At 42.1% G+C, this 16,929-nt stretch overlaps 1 protein-coding gene and 1 pseudogene across 2 annotated transcripts in view; both read right to left on the reverse strand.

The window, feature by feature from the left end:
* The window catches only part of PTPN9 (protein tyrosine phosphatase non-receptor type 9), an 85,275-nt gene extending 76,258 nt beyond the window's left edge, over positions 1 to 9,017 (reverse strand). The window contains exon 1 of one of the 2 annotated variants that reach the window (XM_045848556.1): positions 7,636 to 9,017. In XM_045848556.1, the coding sequence (XP_045704512.1) occupies positions 7,636 to 7,698 (63 nt within the window). In that variant the 5' untranslated portion in view covers positions 7,699 to 9,017. The remainder of the gene's footprint in view (positions 1 to 7,635) is intronic. The other variant, XM_045848555.1, reaches the window with a different exon arrangement.
* A 3,101-nt stretch (positions 9,018 to 12,118) lies between these two features.
* On the reverse strand, positions 12,119 to 13,161 carry LOC123825272 (annotated as a pseudogene).
* Between the last annotated feature and the right edge of the window lie 3,768 nt (positions 13,162 to 16,929).

Here is a 16,929-nt window from a genome sequence, read left to right on the forward strand (position 1 = left end):
TAAAATTTCAGGTCAAGTTACAAATGTGAGTACATGCTTTGGAAAAGTAAAGTTAAGATAATAACACAGACTAAAGATTAGTACTGATATATAGAAATTACCCATCACATTGCCAACTTTAAAACTTTGCCAGCATGTTAAACATCAAAAAAGGATTAACACAGACTTCCAGCCAAGATGGAGGCATAGGTAGATACACTTTGCCTCCTCTCTCAACCAAAAGAAGGACAACGACAAATTTAAAAACAAAAAAACACCAGAATTGCCAGAAAATCCAACTGTATAGAAGTTCAACCACCAAGAAGTTAAAGGAAAAACAGTCATCCAGGCTCGTAGGAGTGGCAGAGACAGGCAGCCAGGGCAGAGAATACATGCGGCAAGGTAGCAATAGGTGGCCCCACATTTGTGTGTGGATAAACTGGGAGGAACAACTGGGGAGCCAGAGAGACTCCAAAACCCAGGGTTCCAGTGCAGGGAAAGAAAGCCTCAAAACCTCTGGCTGTAAAAACACGTGGGCGCTGCGGCAGCAGGAGAAACTCCCAATCTCATAGGAGAGTTCACCGGAGAGACCCACAGGGTCCTAGAACGTATCCACCCAGGAATGAGCACCAGAAGGGCCTGATTTGCTTGTGGGTAGCTGGGGAAGTGATTAAAGCCAGCTGAGAACTGAGCAAGTGGCATTGTTCCCTCTCTGACCCCTCCCCAACATACAACGCCACAACAAGTGACCTGGGTTACCCCGCCCTGGTGAATACATAAGGCTCTACCCCTTACAGCATAACAGGTGCGCCAAGACAAAGAAATATGGCCCAAGTGAAAGAACAGATCAAAGCTTAAAAAATAGAAACTAAGTGATGAAAAGATAGTCAACCTATCAGATGCAGAGTTCAAAACACTGATAATCAGGATGGTCACAGAAATGGTTGCATATGGTACAAAATAGAGGAAAAAGTGAAGGCTAAGCAAAGTGAAATAAAGTAAAATATATAAAGAACCAACAGTAAAGGGAAGGAAACAAGGACTCAAATCAACAATTTGGAGCATAAGGAAGAAATAAACATCCAACCAATGTTTATTCAACCGATGTTTCTTCAACAGAATGAAGAAACAAGAATTCAGCCCTGGGTGGTGTAACTCGATAGATTGAGCACCGGCCTGCAAACCAAAGGGGTGCTGGGTTGATTCCTAGTCAGGGCACATGCCTGGGTTGCAGGTCAGGTTGGGTCGGTCTCCAGTGAGGGGTGAGTGAGAGGCAATCACACACTGATGTTTCTTTCCCTCTCTTTCTCCCTCTTTTCTCCTCTGCCTAAAAATAAATGAATAAGATCTTAAAAATAAATAAATAAATGAGGAGAGGCTTAGGAACCTCCAGGACAACTTTAAACAATGTTCTAACATCTGAATCATAGGGGTGCCAGAAGAAAAGGAAGAGCAAGAAATTGAAAATTTATTTGAAAACATGATGAAGGAGCCTTGGCTGGTGTGGCTCATTGGATTGAGCACTGGCCTGCAAACCAAAGGGTCGCTGGTTTGATTCCTAGTCAGGACACATGCCTGGGTTGCAGGCCATGTCCCCATTGGAGAGGAGCATGAGAGGCAACCATACATTGATGTTTCTTTCCCTCTCTTTCTCCTTCACCCTCTGTCTAAAAATAAATAAATAAAATCCTTTAAAAAAGGAAGAAATCATAATGAAGGAGAACTTCCCTACTCTGGCAAAGGAAATATTCCAAGAAGTCCAGGAAGCTCAGAGTCCCAAAGAAGTTGGACCCAAGGAAACACACACCAAGGCACATCATAATTACATTACCCAAGACTAAAGATAAGGAGAGAATCTTAAAAGCAGCAAGAGAAAAGGAGACAGTTACCTAACAAGGAGTTCCCATAAGACTAGCAGCTGATTTCTCTAAACTTGCAGGCAAGGATGGGCTGGAAAGAAGTATTTGAAGCCATGTAAGGCATGGACCTACCTCCAAGATTGCCCTATCCAGCAAAGCTTTCATTTAGAATGGAAGGGCAGATAAAGTGCTTCTCAGATAAGGTCAAGTTAAAGGAGTTCATCATCACCAACTCCTTATTATATGCATTATTATATGAAATGTTAAAGGGACTTATCTAAGAAAAAGATGATAAAAAATATGAACACTAAAATGACAACAAACTCACAACTATCAACAAATGAACCAAAGGAAAAAAAAAAGAAAAACAAAAGCAAACTAAGCAAACAACTAGAACAGAAACAGAATCACAGAAATGGAGATCACATGGAGGGTTATCAGTGGGGAGAGAATGGGGGAAAAGGTACAGGGAATAAGAAGCATAAATGGTAGGTACAAAATAGATAGGGGGAAGTTAAGAATAGTATGGGAAATGGGGAAGCCAAAGAACTTATACGTATGACCCATGGACATGAACTAAGGGGGAGAATGCTGGTGGGGAGGGTGCAGCATGGAGGGAAATAAAGGGGAGAAGAAAATGGGACAACTGTAACAGCATAGTCAATAAAATATATTTACAAAAATAAAAAAAAGACATCAAAAAGGATGTATTCCTGACAAAAAAATGCCTAGGTTTTTACAGTTTAGAGAGATAATATTCTTCATATTTGGCTCCAATAATAGTTATTTCTCCTTTACTAAAGAAAAAGAAGATATATAAATTGCATTTTGCACTCTTGGTGGTAAATTGATGTAGCCACTGTGGAAAACAGTATGGAGGTTCCTCAAAAAATTAAAAATAGAACTATATAATGACCCAGCAATTCCACAGAGTATCTGAAGAAATCTAAAACACTAATTCAAAAAGACATATGCATCCCTATGTTCAATGCAGCATTATAGACAATAGCAAGGATATGGAAGGAACCTAAGTGTTCATTTATAGATGAGTGGATAAAGAGATGATACATATGCATACAGTAGAATATTACTCAGCCATAAAAAAGAATATAATCTTACTATTTGCACAACATGGATGGACCTAGAGGACATTATGCTGAGTGAAATGAGTCAAACTGGGAAGGAAAAATACCACGATTTCACTTCTATGTGGAATATAAAAAACAAAACATGCCCTGGGTGGTGTGGCTGAGTGGACTGAGAGCTGGCCTGGGAACCAAAAGGCTGCTGGTTCGATTCCCAGTCAAGGCACACAACTCGGTTGCTGGCCAGGTCCCCAGTAGCAGGCTCATGAGAGGCAACCACACATTGATGTTTCTCTCCATCTCTTTCTCCCTCCCTTCCCCTCTCTCTAAAAATAAAAAGTAAATCAAAAATCTTAAAAAAAAGAAAACAAAAAATAGACTCATAGATACAGAGAAAGACTGATATTTGCCATAGAAGAGGGGAATTGGCAAGATGGGTAAGAGAGCTACAAAATTGCAGTTACAAAATCGTCATGGGGAAGATGAACTGTTGTGGAATTGTGTACCTGAAACCTTATATAATTTTGTTAACCAGTATCAACCCAATAAATTGAATAAGAAGTAAAATAATGCCTCACTTAAAAAAAAAAAGTTGCCCTGCCTAGTGTAGCTCAGTGGATAGAGCATGGGCCTATGAACCAAAAGGTTGCTGGTTCGGTTCCCAGTTAAGGCACATGCCTGGGTTGCAGGCTAGGTCCCCTATGGGGGGTGCACAGGAGGCAACCACACATTGGCGTTTCTCTCCCTGTTTTTCCTTCCCTTCCCCTGTCTCTAAAAATAAATAAATAAAATATTTAAAAACAAAAGTCACAGGAACGTAAAGTACAGTGTAGAGAATATAGTCAATAATATTGTACTAACTATATATGGGGCCAGGCAGATACTATTCTTATGGGAGGGATCACTTAGTAAGTTATATAAATGTCTAATCATGGTGTTGTATGCCTGAAACTAATATAATAATATAAACTATAACTGGAAAAAAATAAACCTTTTATATATACTACCAAAAATAAATAATTTTTTAAAACTACAATTTTTATTGACTACACCTCAAAAAGGAGAGCTGCCAACTCTATCTTAAGGAACAAAATTCCTTCAAGAAAAATTTCATCACAATTTCTTGTACAGACTGTATGATGTTTCTGCTGGCAATATATAGGTCTCACTAAAGGTTTCCACATTTTTTCCTCTGCCGGACTTTTTTAAACCATATTTTAAGAAGCATCATCAGAACAAAACACATGTATCAATATTAAAACCCACAAAATTAGTTTTCACATATCCATATAGGCATCTAGGTAAATTGGCTAATTGCTTCATGAGAAGTTATATAGTATATAATAGAGGCAACATTTGCAGTGGAGGCAGAATAACTTAAACTTGGGTGGAAATCACTGCTGCATCACTTGTTAGCTATGTGACCTGGGCAATTTTCTTCTCTTGGTCTGAGTTTTCTCATTTGCAAAATGAGGTAATAGCTCCAATCTTATGAGGATTAACTGTATGTGAAATGCCCAGTACAGAGCCTTACTCAAAGAAGGAGGTCAGGAAATAGTTACTGCTATTACTCTGCTGTTGTTCGTGCAAGCTCCTCAAAGGCAAAGCATAATTTTTCCTGTAACTCAATTGTAAGATTTGTAATTGAGACCTGAAAAAGTAAAGGCAAGAAACATCAAAGTTACAAATAATGAGACTATGAAGTAATAATGATGACTGATGACCTTTACCCTCGCTGGCATGGCTCAGTGGATTTTGTGCTGGCCTGAGAATCAAGAGGTCACTGGTTCAATTCCCAGTCAGAGCACATGCCTGGGCTGCCAACCAGGTCCCCAGTTGAAGGCAAGCAAGACTCAATCACACTGATGTTCCCTCCCTCTTTCTCACTCCCTTCCCCTCTCTCTAGAAGTAAATAAATAAAATATTTATAAAATAATAATAATGATGGCCTTCAATACATATCAAAATGAACAATGTCCTTATTTTTATAAGCCATTCTAAAAGGAGATGATACTGTCTGTGTACAATCCACATGCAGAATTACTTTCATTCATTCCACAAATATTTCCTTAATGTCCATAAAGTGCCAGACATTATGCTAGGCAATGCGCATATGACGGGGAACAAAAGCAGACACAATTCTAGTCCTTATGGAGCTTCTGGTCATGAAATCGAGCAGAGTGTAAATTTGTTATATGTGATGTAAAGGACAGTACATGGTACTCTGAGAGCCAATAACAGAGATCTAACCTAATTGGTGATGTCAAGGAAGGCCTTCCAGAGAAAGTGAAAGCTGAGAACTGAAGGATAAAAAGGGAGTTAGCAGTGGAGAGTATTTCTAGACACACAAAAGCAGTCTGTACACAGACCTTGTAGCACCTGGCAAGAGGTAGAATCAAAAGGCCTGTGTGTCTGGGGCAAAGAGGAAGTTTGAGCATTAGCAAGGGCTCTAGACCACTCAATGGCTGAGGCTTTGCAGAACACATTCAAGAGTTGTGATGATCCAAGAGCAGTGAAAAGGCCACTGAAGGGTTTTATGAATGCTTATTTTGGGGGAAGGTAGGCTGAAGGGAAGATGCAATCAGATCTGCAGTTTGTCTTTGACTTCAGGAATAAGAGCTAAGGAAAGCAGATGTGTCAAGCAGGAAACAAGTTCTGTCAGGATATGACAGTTGGGGAGTAGGGTGATGAAGGTGGTGGTGGAAGAAAAACAAGTTAAGAGGTATTCAGGAAAATCTGATGATGTATCCATATAATACACAGGGGCTGAAAGAGAACAGTGTTCAAGAGAACTTCTGGGTTTCTGATTCACAATACTGTATGAAAGACAGGTACCACTCAGGAGGGGTGTGCTCCAGAAGCATCTGTAAGGCAATTTCCCACACCCCAAAAAGGACCTAAATGCATTTCAATTTTGCCTTAACTCAGTTGATTCCCTATTTTACTTTTGAAATCAGGTTCCAAAGGATTTTTTTGCTATTTCCAAAAATCAAATTGACTTTCAAAAATACAAAATTTTTCCAACATTGAAGATACTTCTACAAAGATTCTGCCACAGCTTTAAAATCAACTCCAAATGAGTTGTAAAACTGGTTTCGGCAAAGGGCTAGCATTATGGAATGAATGTGTCATTTCCCATGGTGACTACTTTGATAAGACTAACATGCATTTGCTACTTAATTTAAATATTTTAAAGAAACCTTAACAGTTAAAAATATTCATACATGATATTAAAGTAAAATAATGAAATTTCATCAAGCTTTACAATAACTGGAACTGTACTTGAAAATATGCAGCTTTTATGTTTGTGTTTCAACATTTTGAAATGTCAGTAGAGAACTTGGTATTTTGTAGAAAAGCAGATGGTTATTTTAAAAAAACACGTAACTCCTTGATTTTGTTTCTATCCAGTTCTTGTAATACCCATCACGATCATTTGATGTAAAAGATTTTTACTAAACACACTTTCTCTATACTTTTATCAATACTATCAATATTTGTTTCCTAATACTTGCAACCTAATGCCATTTTCATAGTGGAATATTGATGTCATTAAGTCTCAGAAACATAGAAACTTCAAATTTCACTAACCCTCCAAAAGAGGAGTGAATAAGATCACTTCTTAAAATCAACCTAACACATCACACCTTAGTACTACAGTATTTCTTTAATTTTGGCAGGATGGGTTCCTTGGCCACCTGCTTGTATTAGGCCCTGACTAGCATTTTATTAACGCTCAATTTCAGTTACCAGAATGTTACCATGGCTTGTACAACACAGCAGCATTTTTCCCCCATGCTGATTTTGTCTCAAAGCGTCAAAAGGCAAGACTGCAGTTTGAGGCCAAACATGAAAAGTACTATCTCCACAAATGAGGAGAAAGGGGCTTTTAAAAAATCAGGTCTTAAGCCCATTAACCAATATTACTTTGTAAAACCAGATTGTCTCCACACTGGACACTGCACTATCAAGTGTGGTTCTTGGAAACAAGGGTTTGGAGAGTTTGAAGAGGGTTACCATCTTATTTCAGATTTTTATTAAAACATAGAATCAAACTCATGGCTCTAAGGCCGGGTATGGGCAGTGCCAAGAAAGGCAGGGAAAAGCCGGTAGGGGTCCCATCTTCCCCCCAAGGTGTGGTCCCTGTCTGCTCCGCAAAAATGTGCGAGAGGGAGTTAGAAGGCCTGGCTTTTCCCGTACCAAAGCCCTCAAAATGATACCGCAAACCACTTCCTTCTGGGAAATGACGGTCCCAAGAGTTAACGGACAATGGAGCTGCACGCAGGCTCCGGAAAGATGGAGACCGGAACGAGACAGAGTCGGGCAGCGGGCCTGCGGCACAGGGCGTTCCAGGCCGGGGTTTCGGAAGTCTGGGAAGGCCTGCACCTTTCACGACGTGCCCGCACGCTACCCAGGCTGCGCGGAGCCCGCGGCTCTTGTCTGCAGACCCAGTGCATCCTCGAGAGAGCAGGAGGTCCCCGCAGGAGCCCTGCCGCCCAACCGGGGTATTTCCTGTCCTAAAAAACACAAACTCGCACGGAAGGAAGTAAAACCTGTTTAAGGAGGCAAGGCCGGAGGCAAGGGGTTGCGCAAACTTAGGGCCCGGGAGGCCTAGGGGGAAGGATGGCAGGGGCGCGGCCGCCGCGGACACCCCCCGCGGGCTGGGGCGCGCAAAGGCGGGGGTCCGACACGCCCACTGTCGGGCCGCTTACCTGCTCCTCCTCCGGGGTCAGCTCCGGCGCCATGTCGGCCTGGGGCGCGGTCGCCGGCTCCATCCCGCAGCCGCGGTGGACACAACCCACTGGGAGCGCGACGCCCGCTCAGCAGTCCCGGGCCGGCCCGCGCATGCTGGTCCCGCGCCGCCGTTCCTCGCCCAAAGGCTCCCGAGTGTCGCCGTCTTCTGGGCGGAAATCCTTGTGTATTTTCTCCGCTCCTTCGCTCACTCCCACTCCTCTCCCGGAAAACAGCAGACAGGAGCTGAGAGTCCTCGAGAGGCAGTAGGAGGAAATGAAGAACGTTAGAGGCCTCGGCAGCGGCGCCCCGCAGCCACCCGAGCGTGACGGGTCCTCCCGCTGCCGGTCTGGCCACCGCGGCCGCCTCAGCGCAGCTCCTCAGAAGCCGCGCAGGCCACAGCGAGGGACAGGGAGGCGGCAGGACCTTGCAGCCGCCTGAGCTCCGCGCGGCTCCATTGAGAAACTGCGCGTCTCCTTCGCTAATGGGCGGGCCGAGCTGGGTCCGCTGGGCTGGGACGCAGCCCGGGAGGGGGCGACAGAGAGGAGCCGCTCAAGCAGAAGGAAGAAGGGCGGGAGGAGGAAAAGCAAGGCGGGAGTGTGCGTTTTCTGTGAGGCGAAGATCCGTGGAGAGGAGTACAATCTTTCAGAAACGAGCTGCGGTGGGGCGCGTCGCTGCGGTGGCGCAAGTGAGGGACAAATCCTCCGCACCTGTCCCCGTCACTGGTAGACTTAAAGCCGGGTCAGCCCTTTCCAGCTCTCGCTCCGCCGCGTTATCCCGGACTTCATTGCCAACGTAGCTAACTTTAGTTCTCCCGCTACAGCAGCCTCGCACTTGGAAACCTCATCCACAACACCGCAACTTCTACAAGCCTCTGGTTCCCCTAAGGCGGTACCGCGAGTGGGGTCTTACAGTGTGGCCTAGGCCGGTTCGGAGTCACAGGGAAGGCAGAGGGCTCTTCCGTTGCTGCATCATCCCAGACCAAAAATAAACAATATAAAGGGCTGAGCCCTGGAGAGCTTGGGAGAGACCCAACCGAGGGTCTTCAGACAGCTGAAGAAATGCTTCTTCCGGAACTTTAAACGCAGCCTCTGACCTAGCCTCATTTCTGCCTGACAGCCACAGGAACTTCAGTGCTTGCCCTTGGTTAGAGAAGACATCCCTGGTACTCGGTCGTTATTTTACTCTTGGCGCCAATAAGGCTGACTCTGGATTGACCTCATACCCCTTACAGAAGTTACAGTTTGTGTTACACCCAAGCGCTCCCCTGGGAGATACTACTCCCAGAAGATACTACTTATTTAACAAGTATATTTCTTTGTCAGGCACTGGGTTGTGCACTGGGGCAACTTCCACGTGTTAGAATTTGGAATGATCCCTGAGCTATACTATAAAGTAAAAAAAAAAGACTCAAATACTGTGTGTAATATGCTGTCATACGTATAAAGGAAAAAATACATTTGTAAATTTATTTATATATACAAAAGCTTTGGGAGGACGCAAAAGAAAGGTAACAGTGGTTGTCTCTCAAGGGGGGAACTGGGAGTCAGGATCAGAAGGGATAGGGAAACTTTTTATATGCTCTTTTGTACATTTTAAGGTTTTTTTTCTTTTTATTGAAGTACATATACACAAAAGGTGAAAATGTAAGTTGAACAGCAAGATGAACTTTCATAAACTTAACATATTCATGTAACAACCAAACAGATCAAGAAGTAGAACATTCCCACCCTGGCTGGTGTGGTTCAGTGGGTTGAGTGCCAGCCTGCCAACTGAAGGGGCCTTGGTTGGATTCCCGGATGAGATTCTCAGTCAAAACACATGCCAGGATTGTGGGCCAGGTCCCCAGTTGGGGACAAGCCAGAGGCAACCAATTGATGTTTCCCTCCCTTTCCCCTCTTAAAAAAAAAAAAGAAATAGAACATTCTCAACTTGCCAAAGTGACCTTAGTCACTACCCCCAAGTCACTACCTTCCTCAGAGTAACTCTTGGGTTGTAACAGCACTGTGTAAGTTTTTCATATAGATGTATACATGACCTTTTCCAAAAATTTTTTAAATAGTAACAACACAGTTGACCCTGAACAACACAGGTTTGTTGTTGTTGTTTTTGCCGGGACCCCTCTCCGCCTGGGGGCCTGACTCTGCCCCTCCTACCTGTCTGGATGAATATCTACTTTAACTCCTTGGTTGTTGGACTTCCATACAGTTCAATTTTCTATCAGTACTGGTTGTTTTTTTTGCTTCTAAGTTTTTGTTGTCCCTATTTTGGTTGTGCGAGGAGGCACAGTGTGTCTCCCCATGCCTCCTTCTTGGCCGGAGGTCTCTGAACAACACAGACTTGAAGTGCACAGGTCTATTTACAGGTGGAAATTACTGTATACTTTTTCTCCCCCAGGGAGGCAAATGGTTGAAGGAAGAAATGGCAGGACCTGAGTAGTACAAACCACTGAGTAGACACAGGAGAGGATGAAGTCTCTCAATCCACTATTTACAGTTCTGTATTTGTTTTGCCCAGTGAACCTCACTCAGTACACCAAGGGTCAGTGATTTGTCCAAAGTCACATAGCTAATGAATTAGTATTGAACTAAAACTTTAACCCAGGCATTGTAATGACTAGTGCAGGGATCAGGTGAGGAAAATTAATAAAGGGAGAAGTTTAGCAGAGTGAACTGGGAGAGAAAACTCGGCAGTGGTTTAAGCAGCACAGCTGTGTATGGGAGCACATGGGTGTGAAAGGGAACAGTTCTCGGAACTCACAGGACAATGTTTGGAAGTTTCTGAGCAGAGACATGTGGGTAACAAACTAAGTTCAAGGCAGCTGGCTAAATTTACTCTGAGAGGTAAATCTTAGGATAATCAGAGTACAAAGTCTTGTCTATAACTGTAGGCTCAAACCAAGGAAATCAAGTATGGTACTGTCATCCTGCTCAATCAAACCTTAAGAGATGCAAAATGGTTTGTAATAGCAAAAGAATGGGCACAACATAATGGCCTATCAATTGGAAAGTCAGTAAATATAGTACACATACACACTGAGATAATAAATTCACATTTATTCCGTCCTTAACATATGCCACGCTGTTCTAAATGATTTGCATTAATCTATTCTCACCACTATAGTATGAGATAACTGAAATTATGATCCTTGTTTTACAAAAAAAATGCATATAAGGTAGATCCATATGTATAGACATAGCCTTCTTGCAATTTTAAATGCTTAGCTGCAGAGCCTCTAAAGAAAGGCTAGGGTAGGATTGGGGGAGTGTAGGTGACAAAAATCACATTTTTATTAAATTAACCAGGGTAGGGGGAGAAGGAAGAGGATGAAAGCAGTCAAATACAAAGTGAAGGAAGGAGACTACCTTTCCAATGGTGAGCACACAATAGAGTATACATGTTGTATTATAAAGTTGTATTCCTGAAACTTATTAACCAATGTTTTCCCCAATACATTTAATATAATTAATTAACATCAACTAAAATCTGAAAGTGGAAAATAAATTATAAAGAGGGAACCGGGAGGGGGTGTTATGGGTTCTATTTTTGTTTTTTGCTTTTAAAGCATATGTTTCAGGTCTCTGTCTAGAAAGCTTATCCTCCCCTTCTTCTTACCTCCTTCACCAGACAAATCTGACTCATCCTTAAGGTCTCAGCTCAGAAGTCACTTCCTCAGGAGGATCTTCTGTGGCTACTCCCTAAACTGAATTAGACTCCCTGTTTGTTACTCTCACAGTACCATCTTATCTTTTACCAGAGAGCTAATCACAACTTGCTGTTGTGTATTTGTTCATTAGCCTAGTGTCTGTCTGCTCTATGAAACTGTAAGCTCCAGGAAGGTAGGAACCACACCTGTCCTGTTGGCCCCTGGAACCTCAGTGGCTAGAGCCTACCATCTAGTAGGCAGGCACTACTAGATATGTGTGTGTTCAATAACTAAATGTGTTAATAAATGTGTGTTCAATAACTAAATCAATGAAAACAGTCATCTTAACTCTGAAGTCTCTGTCTTACCATTTTCTCCTGCCTAGTTTATATCTGTTCTTGTCTAAGAATGGAGATACTTCCAAAGTTGTGATTAGAATTTTATAATCTTTTCCCCAAAACAACTTTACTTCTAAAATCCAAAGCTCCTCTCAAAATATTGCTCCAAATACCTACTGCCTATGAAAGAGACGTGTATTGTGCTATATAAGATGTGCTTTGGCTATAAAAAATCCAAAGTTCTTATTGTCATTTTTTTGAGCAGTCATCTGATTTATAAAAAGATGTAACAAATATTAAAATGATACAAAATACCATTTTCAAAACAACATAAAAAAGTGAGTGCATTTAACCATACTTAGCTCATAACAGAGCAAATGGGTGAGTGGAGCAATAATAGCTCATTCTGTAGCATGTTCAATAAACCAGCAACAGAGAAAGTTAGTTGAAGGAAAGCAGAGGAACTTTGTTTTTTAAGTATTAGAACTGAGGGGCTCCAAAATCATCTGCATTCGCTCAATATTGTACCTATGGTTAGAAATGTACATGTTGGGAACTCCAGGGGTCTTCCCGATTCTTGGTTTAAGGTCCTGGTCAACTGTGATTGCAATGTAACACTTGTGCTGAGTTACTCTCTGTACTAAACAGTCATCTGTATAGGTTCCTTTGTTGTGTGCATGGTAATCGTTCAAATCCTGGATCCTTGGAGATCCTTAGAGATCCATCCTTAGATGGATCCTTAGATCCATCTTAATACTTCTGCCCCAGTTTCTCAATTTCAGCCACTACACAGTCAGTTATACAAGGGATACACTTGGCATAGATACAGCCCATCACTGACTGCACTAAGTCCAGTTTAGCCTTAATGGAAAAGTTGATGAAGTTGGTATCAACCAGGATGTGGTAAGGTGGGCCCAGTTGTGTGTTATATTGGAAGAATAAGCAGAAAGGGTATTGGAGAACATCACTTTCCTTGAGTGCATTAGGATCTTTCTTTTCTTTCTTTTTAGATTTTAATCTATCCTTTTCTTTCAGCCTCTGATCTCTCAGACTAAGCATTCTCTTCATGATCGCATACTTGTTTTCTTTTGCTTCCCCATGATCACACCGCACTCTTGTTTCTTATTGCCATTTTTTCCAAAAGACAAACAGATACAGAGTAAAGAGGTCATACTGCTAACCAGTGTCTTAGGGTGAATATTTTTTGTTTACGCATAAGCCACGTCTATATAATCACTAGGATGGCTGAAGGAGAGCTCTATAAAGAAGTTGAAAAATTTTATCCCATTGTACAATAGATTACATTTTGCCCCATTACTGCAGGGACTGGTCTTTACCATGCCTATTCTCTTTGTTTGTTTCTTTTAATTAAAATATGATCTGCCTCTTTCCTCACATAATTTTCTCATCTGACATTCCTACTTACCACTCTCAGATCATAGGTTAATCACTATACTATGTTAATTTTATACCTGATACTTGTGTCTAGAGTTTGTACAACACTCTGAATTATAATTATTTGCTTCCTTGGTAGTCTCTCCCATTAGACCATGACTTCTTTGAGGGCAGGGACCATGTCTTATTACTCTTGCTTCAGAACCAGCACAATATACAGTACACAGTAGGAGGTGCTCAGTCGGTGTTTGCTGAAAGAATGGATTTGTCCTTTTCTAGCAAAGTCCAATTCTTACCAAAGAATACCAAACAAACAGGTTTGATTACGGTGGATACTTAGTTGCTTGTGAAAAACATTCACTATAACAGAGAGGAACCATCTGAATTAGATTACATCACTTTCACTCACTTTGACTTACGTGTGTTAATGGGGAAGCCAGAACAGACAGAACCTTATTTAAGCGAGTTTCAATTTCTTCCCTTGCTAAAGTTGCCAATGAGAAGCAGAACTGATAGATTTGAATTTTATTTCCCCAGGCTGACTGCAGAGAAAACCACAAGGGCAAAAGCAGAGAGACAAAAGACTTGAAAGACTGCCAGCCCACTGGGAGGGAGCAACTTGGCTACAAATGCAAATAGTCAAGTTCTAGCCAGAAGTGATCTCTAGGTTTCAAAATTTGCCTCTTTGGATCCCACACTGTCCCTCAAAAAGCAGAGAATGCCTCTGGGCTAGGTCAACAGTGAGGTTCACCTTCCAGTTGCCCAGGCTGCCTCCGGGTACTTTTCTGCCTCTGCAAAAGAGATGAAAATTCATCTTTTCAAAAGACTCACCATCACTTGAAATGGATGTGAGAAATAAATGTACACTTGCCCCTTCCTGCATATTTGTTATCTAAGGCCATTCTTTATTCACCTTCCCTACTGCCAGCCTTCCAGCTCTCCCAGGTCCTTTCCACCTGCCTCTGCCTTTTTATTGGACGGTGGGCCCTTTGGGGAGTTGGGAGGAGGTAAGGCACAATCAAATCAAGACCCCAAACCAAATATCTCAGCACTTGGTAAAGAAACATAAAAAAATTCATTTGGTTCTCCTTTGATGTAAAAATTGGGTATAATCACAAAATTGCAAGACAGGATGGGACTCAAATACCACCTCATCTTACCAAAGCAAGCAGTCTGCTTTTCCTGCCCTACATATCAAAAGGCATAAAACAAAAGATACATTTGCTTTACAAATATATTGTGCAGTGGTTTTTACTCATCCCCTTATTAGAAAGGAAGTCTGTAGCTAAGAAGATTGTTTCTTTCCCTCCTTCAGTGTACACAGTGCTAAGTTTTTAGGCTATACTTTTAATCACACCCGCAGAACTAAATACACTTATTATTAGCAGTCTGCAGCACATCCAACCACCTGTTTAGCAGCCAGCCACACACCTCCAATCGGCTTCCTCTCTCCAGGGTTACCCCTCTGTGCAGTGGGAGAGGAAAGGGGGCTCTCCTCCAAAATGTGTTCTCATTCCCACTCATCATTTCACTTACTGAACCAACATTTATTGATAAAGTGCCAGGCAGAATGCCAGGCACTGGGGATCTAAAGATGAATTAAGATCAGATCCCAGTCATGGCTGATATGGCTCAGTGGATTAAGTGGCAGCCTGCGAACCGAAAGGTCACTTGTTTGATTCCAGGTCAGGGCACATGCCTGGGTTGTGGGCCAGGTCCCCACTCGAGGGCGTGCCAGAGGCAATGGATTGATGTTTCTCTCACACATCAGTGATTCTGTTTTTCCCTCCCTTCCCCTGAAAAGAAGAAAAAAAAAAAAGAAGTCCTTGACCTGAAGGAGCTTGTAACCGAAGACAAGGAGTGTGTAGTCAAGAATTTAACCTTGCCCAGAAAAAGGTTGGCCTTTGCCCTTGGCTCCTGGGAATTAACCTAAAAGTCCTTGGAATGATCTAATAGTAGTGTCTTTGTTTACCTGTGGGTCTTTGGCCCTACCAAAAGTCCAGCAATGAGACTAGGGGAGGGGGACTTTAAATCCCATGTTACCAGCTAGACCGCTGCATGGGTCTACGACAACAAAGCCCTGATAAAGATGTTGGACACCAAGGCACAGGAGACAGTCCCTGGTTGGTAATACTCTATTGTCACACATAGTTACCAAGAAAGTTTAATGCTGTCCATGACTCCACTGGGAGAAGACAATTGGAAAATCTACCTTTGGAACTTTTCTGGACTCCGCCCCATGCATTTCTTCTCTTGCCTGACTTTAATCTGTTTCCTTTCACTATGATAAACTTATCGTGTATAAAAGCTTTCAGTAAGTTCTGTAAATCCATCTTGTAAATTATCAAACCTAAGAATGGTCTTGGGGGCTATCCCTAACTTGTAACTAGTGTCAAAATGATGGTGTTCTTGTGGATCATCCCTAACTTTGGTTGATAGACATGTAGTAGGATGTTGAGGGCACGAAGATGAAAATGGTTAATTCTACCTACAGAGGTAAAGTTTCAAATAGGTATCTGTTGAATGGAGTTTTTAAAAGATGAGTAGGTACAGTCACCAGGTAAATGCAATCAGAATAAGGAGGAATAGTGTCTGTAGGGGTGGAGAGGCAGAGGGACTATGAAACAGACATGTACAGAGAACATAAAGCAGCATCACTAGAAAGGAGACAGCAAAAGAGACAAGATTATTTATGAGACCAGACAGATACACTAAGACCAGATCACGAGAAAGTTTCCTAGCCAAGGTGACTAAACACTATTAACAGGGACAAGGATCTCAGGAAGAGCAGGACTAAGGGAGAAAGATAATGAGTTCAGTTTGGGTCATGCTAACTTTGAGATGATTAGGAAATGTCTGGTAATAAGTTAGATACATATACAGTGCCAACAGTAAGATAGAGGAGGCATCAGCATATACAGGGCAGGTAAAGCCAGGTAAGAGAAATCCTGGGAAATATCCCTTAGATTTGGAACACAAGAGTCAACCAGTCCCTTGATGAGAGCACTTAAAGTGGATGAACAAGTCAGATTTCAGTGGGCTGAAATGTAAGTGAGAAGGAAATAAATGGTTGTTAATACAACTGGATTTGTTTGACATCAACTCTTTCATGCAGGCATTAGATTCCAGCACAGCTTTTCTCAGCTAACATTAAAGTAACCAAGACTTCTTATTTTGCCTGGTCTTTTCTAGGTCCATGGGTTCCAATGGCACTTCAGCTAAAATAGGTGATCGCAACCACTGTAGTAGTTCTTTGCTACCACATGCCAAGCTGGTCCTCCAGTCACAGCAAGCAATGCAAGGCCACACTGAGCAGTGGTATCAGGAAATCCGTTCTGGCTACTTTAAATAAGATGAAATTTACTGGATGTTTACAGGTCTTGTAACAAGAATAAGAAACACTCCTAGCCCCTCAGTGGGCCAAATAAATGAATTCCTACTGGTCACTCCCTTTGTTTCTCTGCTCAAGACATGAATTTTTGGTGAGGGGCATGTGATCGTCCCAAGTTGAGTCATGAGCCTGATGGTTGGCTAAGGAAGGGAGTTACCCCAAATTATACTCCTACCATACCATAATGCCTGGGGAAGAGATAATTCTACAAAAAAGAAGCTGGGAGCTATTCAGAAGAGTGGCCGGAAAACTAATATCCAATCACAGTATCATATAACACCAATATCTTTGTAACAGGTGGCATTTTTACAAAGAAGTACATACCAGGACATACATTCTGATCAGTAATCGATAATACTAGCTCCTCAGTTAAAAACAGAAGGGGCATTCCTCTGAGAAACATCCTTCCAGCAACCATTCAACAATATCAAGTTGTGCATGGTAATAATTTTGGCCAATACATTCTTTGACTGATGTATCTGTCCCCAGAGTGTCCTATGGGAAA

The sequence above is a fragment of the Phyllostomus hastatus genome, unplaced genomic scaffold (genome assembly GCF_019186645.2).
Source record: "Phyllostomus hastatus isolate PE091 unplaced genomic scaffold, TTU_PhHast_1.1 phas_contig_62, whole genome shotgun sequence".
Lineage (NCBI taxonomy): Eukaryota > Metazoa > Chordata > Mammalia > Chiroptera > Phyllostomidae > Phyllostomus > Phyllostomus hastatus.